Genomic DNA, 6,064 nt, shown 5'->3' with positions numbered 1-6,064 from the left:
AAGAACGGCTGAACCGATTTAGCTGAAAATTGTCAGGGAGGTAGTTTAGAGCCAGGAGAAGGACATAGGATACTTTTTATCCCGTTCGAAATTAAAAAAAAGTCTGCTTATTTATTGCCATTAAGGCGGAACAAAGTTCGCCGGGTCAGCTAGTATGTAATAAAATAGGGGTTTTCTAAGTCTTTTGTACCATTTTTTTTTTCAAATTAATAAGCATTTTTAAACAACACTTAGAGCAAAAGGTTATTAAACAAAATAAGTAGGTATTATATGTTCAATCTTACTTACAACTATCTAAATACTAGTTAGGTACTTACAAAGCAATGAATTTGCTTTGCACTTCAATAAACTGCTTGTTATTTACGAGTAATAACAAAGTACAATGTCGAAACAAAATGATGTCGGAATCGATAGATTAGATCCAATAACCTGGGAGAGAGTGGGCTATTTCCCGCTCTTCTATCGAATGGGCAAATAGATTCATGCTCGTTCCATTACACTCGATGAGATATTACCTACGCCTAAACATAGATACGACGGAATCGAAGCGTGTACGAGAACCTTTCAATATTATCTACTGCTTTATTAATAGTTACCTCATCTGTCGACATCATTTTGTTTTTAATCTACTTTAATATCAAATGACTAATTTGCTCATGTAGCAATATGGTTTTGAATAGTTTCGTAAACAGGAAATAAGTAAAGACATTATCGGTATTAATGGTCAATTACTGTGGTTAAACATCAATACAGATCGTCGATTTGAATGCACGCGAATCCTCAATTTATATTCCATCAAAACCGTTTTGCAGACAATAATATTGTCATGATAAATCCGCTCAACCAGTTATATAAGAGCCGGTAGTTATTGCATTCCCATCATAAATTATTGCAACTGAGCTGCCTACAAAATGGATTTTTGGAAAAATAAAGTGGCCGTAGTCACTGGAGCTTGTCATGGTATTGGCGCGCAAATAACTGAGGATTTAGTCAGAATTGGAATGATTGTTATTGGATTCGAGCCGTCCAATGAGAGAGTAAACCAAATGTTTGACAAACTAGAAAGTTGGGGCAAAGTTGAAGGGCAATTAATTCCTTGCCAATGTGACATATCGAATGACGAAGATTTGAAGATCGCATTTGAAGGAATAGTAGCTGCTTATGGTGGAGTTGATGTGTTGGTAAACAATGCTGCGATCGGAAAAGAAGGCTTGATAAGCACTGGGAACATAGAAGATCTGCAGAAAGTGACTGATGTTAATATTTACGGGTTGATTGCTTGCACAAAGTTCGCGATCGAATCGATGACTAAGAAAGACACAGCTGGTCAGATAATCAATATCAATAGTATATGTGGACACTACATGCCCCCGTTTGCAGAACCGAAGATCAATATGTACATCGCTTCAAAGAGGACTATGACCGTTCTGAACACGCTACTCAAAAATGAATTCAAACACCTGAACCGTAAGATCAAGGTTACCAGCGTTTCTCCGGGCATTGTCCGGACTGGAATATTTAAGACGGCGGGGATTGAATTCCTTAATGAAGAGTTCTTTAATAAGAACCCGCATTTAACGACCAAAGATGTCTCTAACGTGGTTTTAATGATATTGTCTGCACCGCGTAGTATTCAGGTCAATGAAGTAATTTTTCATGCATTGCATGAAATCTATTAATTTATTAAACAAGTTGCACACGTTCGGAAACTTACACGTCGATAATAAATCACACAATAAGTACAGTAGGATATTGAAGGAGAACAACAAAACATTGTATTTTTCCGTAAAGCTGAACATATTTTTATTATCCCGAAGCTTGTAATCCTGAAACTGAATTGCAAGATGTTTTATTTGATTGGAAGCAATAAAACGTTTTATCCATTGGTATCTATAAATCTTGAGATCAAAACTCTACGGGATCGTAAAACGACCACGGTAACTGCTACGTTTTACGATATCGATGATTGTTTTTAGGTTACAAAGTATTCACATAGGTAATATCAATTATAATAATATTGTTTATATTTTCTTGTATCTACTAATTAAAATATTTATTTTTCAATCTTTTTTTGTATGCAATTAAATACAACCCTATAATAAAATTTAAAATAAATGATCATTAATCCAAGATCACAAACACTTTTTGAAACCAATTACCTACAGAATCTTGATCTCCTCTTGATATTGATCTTAAATAACGATGACGTACCATAGTTCTAAGTATATTAGCGATAGAGCTACGAACAGTTCTAGTACGTTACGTTCATCCTAGCAAGCAAGAGCTACGTAGGTATACGAGTACACAGCAGTATGAAGTGTTGGGCTAACAAAGTAGTCGTGGTTACTGATTGTAGTGACGAAGTTGGTATTAACGTTTTAGAGCGATTGGCGAAGTCCGGGATGATAGCCATTGGATTCGGTAAAAGTGACGACATCGTAAATAAGACAAAGAAGAAGCTAACTGACTTATCAAACACACCTATAGACGGTAAAGTTGTCTTGTGTGAATGCGATATAACTAATTTAAAACAACTGAGAGAAACTTTCGATACTATAATTGAAGCTTATGATGGAGTGGACGTGTTAGTGAACAACGCATATTGTAATATAGATTGTTTAGTAAGTACAGGAGACTTGGGAGACTTCAAAAAAGTGGTTGATATCAACATTAACGCTCTGATAGCATGCACAAGACTGGCAGCCGGTTCTATGATTGAGAGAAAAACCAGAGGTCATATTATAAACATCAATGATTTGTGTGCTTATCAAATTCCAGAGGATTCTAAGAAAAACGTCTTCATAGCATCGAAGGCGGCTATCACTTCTGTAAACGAAATACTGAGACATGAATTCAGATATTTGGAGGCAAATATTAAAGTAACCAATATTGCATGTGGCAGTATTGAAAGTGAAGCCGAACATTCTCCGGATGAGCCGAAATTGAAGATTCGAGACGTTGCAAAATTAGTGAAGCTGATTTTGAATACTCCTGAACATTTGCAAGTCCACGAAGTGCTTTTAGATTCCACGTTAAAGTAAATAATTGTGATTGTAAATTTTGTTTTTGCTTTTGATAATCTAAGTAGCGAAGCTGTTTAGTTTTAGAAAATGTTTCACTGTGTCTTGAGGTAAAAAATAAAGGTAGAGTTCACGAACTTTGTGGTTTCGAAATACAAGTTCTTTTAAGCACTAGTTCTTTTTGAAAAGCGGAAAGTTACAAACATATCCCAAAAGCCTGCACACAGAATGAGCAAGAGAATTTGAAAAACGCATTCGCCCGCATCCCTTTTACTCTTGCCTCAAAAGGGCACATTATCTTAATTAAATGAGGGAAGCATTAGTGCTCATTACGAGAGCTCTGTCTGACGCGCGTTTAGCAAATCACGCTTTAGCTAGTGCCCGGAGCACGAATAAAATTAGAATTATAGCAGGGTTCTTTTGTCATGAAAAACAAAACAGCTAAGGTTGTATAAGGAATGCGATTGCTATTGATTATGACAGCTTTTCGTGCTCAGGGTACAGAACCCTTGTTAAGAATGCATTCCTGTTTTCGGATAGTTTCGGTGGATCGTGTAAAGTTAGTTCAGATGCGAGGGCATGATGGAGTGAATAGTGTTAGTTCAACCAAGCTCAAGTCTTCGATGAACAGCATATTCAAACACCTACTTAAATAATATTAAGAAAATACTAGGAAATTCAAGTTTGCTTAGTTATCTAATATCGTCATCTTGCAATGTAAATTAGTACATAATTATACTCTAGTGAAACTCAAGTTTTTGAATGAGAATTTGAATAATCTGGCGCAGTCAGTTAAAAGGAGCATTAGATTTTGATTATAATGAAAATGTGTTTCATCATTATTTTTAAAACCCTTTATTGGATGTTGCTGATTAATTAAGAATAATACAAATAATGAACCTACATAGACTAAATATTTACAAATATTTACAAATAAAAAATATGTCCCAAATCGCTGTCCAAGCAACGCGACGTGTTTCATCTAATTTAGCGTGTTTATTGTAATAATTTTCTACCTAAATTATAAATGCGGTCATGAAATAATAATGATGATTGATTAATGTTTTGCACACTGTTTGTATTAGGAAATACAATTCCATAATAATATTTATACTAAGTAATTGAAATATTCATTTATTGCTTCCAAGCTCAACCAACAGTTTAATCATGCTTTTTACCCGACTGTTCAAGAAAGAGAGTTATGTTTTTGATCAAGATCTTAGTAATGAATACTTAAATAAGTTATAGTACGTAAATTCTCATTCGTTTCAGCCGAAAGACGTCCACTGCTGGACAAAGGCCTCCCCCAAGGTTTTCCACAAAGGCCGGTCCTGCGCCGCCCGCATCCAGGCACCTCCCGCCTTCTTCCACCACCTTCACCAGATCGTCGGTCCACCTAGTGGGAGGCCTGCTCACACTACGTAAATCCTATCATCGTGTATCTAAAATGATGTGCTCAAATGCATCTTTTCTTATAAATAGTTATCAAGATTTTCAAAATGCAGATTTACTAATTCAAAATATTTAAACGAAACGTCTCTCAAGAAATAGGTTTCATTTTTCTCAAAGCTTAATTGGTTTGAGGAACAAAAGGCGAAAACTGCTTTCCGCGCCGAAAGGAACTTAATTAACTTTTTTCTGGCTTTTCCCCTATAAAATGAATATGGTCATTTGCAATTTCCTCACTTTAAAATAAAGGTTTAAATAATTTGTTTTTTGTTTCATATTATTACCTTCTAGCATCTGATTTTATTTATAGAGATTATAGTAAAAAGATACCTACTTAATAAAAAATTCTTAAAAAGAGCAGTATAGCGTATAAAATTTTAGTTAGTACTTATTATTATTCTGTGATTAGACAATGTTTCACTCGTTATGTATTTCTATTTATTATTTTGGAAATATCTTCTTGTACGAGTAAGTATGTATAGGCAAAGTATATTGATGGTATAGCCTGACCAGGAACATAAANGATGCAAGCGGCGCAGGACCGGTCTTTGTGGAAATCCTTGGGGGAGGCCTTTGTCCAGCAGTGGACGTCTTTCGGCTGAAACGACGACGACGACGACGACGACGTAAATTCTCATTCGTCCATCCAGGCACCTCCCGCCTTCTTCCACCACCTTCACCAGATCGTCGGTCCACCTAGTCTCCCACTAGGTGGACCGACTGCCTGCTCACACTACGTAAATCCTATCATCGTGTATCTAAAATGATGTGCTCAAATGCATCTTTTCTTTATAAATAGTTATCAAGATTTTCAAAATGCAGATTTACTGGTTCAAAATATTTAAACGAAACGCCTCTCAAGAAATAGGTTTCATTTTTCTCAAAGCTAAATTGGTTTGAGGAACAAAAGGCGAAAACTGCTTTCCGAGCCGAAAGGAACTTAATTAACTTTTTTCTGGCTTTTCCCCTATAAAATGAATATGGTCATTTGCAATTTCCTCACTTTAAAATAAAGGTTTAAATAATTTGTGTTTCGTTTTATTATTACTTTTTGGCATCTGATGTTATTTATAGAGATTGTAGTAAAAAGATACCTACTTTATACAAAATTCTTAAAAAGGGCATTATAGCTATAAAATTTTAGTTAGACAATGTTTATGGATCGTTATGGATTTTTTTTATTCATTTTTGGAAATGGGTACGTATCTTCTTGTATGTATAGGCAAAGTACTATATTGATGGTAACCAGCTGTGAATGTAGGGAAGCGATCTTGAATCGAATTCAAATATAATTGGTAAGAAGTATGTCCATCATTTACTTGTACTGGATTGTAGAAAGTTACATCATATTGCATACAATATAAATCTAGGGGCTTATTTATTTATTCATCCAGGAAGCTTAGAAAATATTTCTGTAGTTGAGTAAAAATATGTTAGAACTTCTTGCATTCTGCTCAGGCATTCTGGCAGAATAGAAAGCCGTTGTATGTGTTTACTTGTCATTCATAATGACAATTTTTATTGGAAAAGAAATTGTGAGAGTAAATAATTAATTTGTTCTAGCGTATTTAAATAATATTTTAGATTGTATTTAA

At 34.9% G+C, this 6,064-nt stretch overlaps 2 protein-coding genes across 2 annotated transcripts; both read left to right on the top strand.

Moving 5' to 3' along the window:
- The first annotated feature begins 911 nt into the window (after positions 1-911).
- Positions 912-1,679, top strand: LOC114358728 (farnesol dehydrogenase-like). The gene has a single exon (XM_028312765.1). It carries the CDS (start codon positions 912-914, stop codon positions 1,677-1,679), a length of 768 nt encoding a protein of 255 aa, XP_028168566.1.
- Positions 1,680-2,312: 633 nt separating this feature from the next.
- Positions 2,313-3,041, top strand: LOC114358777 (farnesol dehydrogenase-like). The gene has a single exon (XM_028312821.1). It carries the CDS (start codon positions 2,313-2,315, stop codon positions 3,039-3,041), a length of 729 nt encoding a protein of 242 aa, XP_028168622.1.
- The last annotated feature ends 3,023 nt before the right edge of the window (positions 3,042-6,064 follow it).

The sequence above is a fragment of the Ostrinia furnacalis genome, unplaced genomic scaffold (genome assembly GCF_004193835.3).
Source record: "Ostrinia furnacalis isolate ACB-3 unplaced genomic scaffold, ASM419383v2 OfSCF4105, whole genome shotgun sequence".
Taxonomy (NCBI): Eukaryota; Metazoa; Arthropoda; class Insecta; order Lepidoptera; family Crambidae; genus Ostrinia; species Ostrinia furnacalis.
The sequence above is the reverse complement of the archived record's forward strand: the minus strand, read 5'-3'. Positions and strand labels throughout refer to the sequence as shown.

Coding starts and splice junctions, on each gene's coding strand:
- LOC114358777 (XM_028312821.1), top strand. CDS start 2,313: ATGAAGTGTTGGGCTAACAAAGTAGTCGTGGTTACTGATTGTAGTGAC.
- LOC114358728 (XM_028312765.1), top strand. CDS start 912: ATGGATTTTTGGAAAAATAAAGTGGCCGTAGTCACTGGAGCTTGTCAT.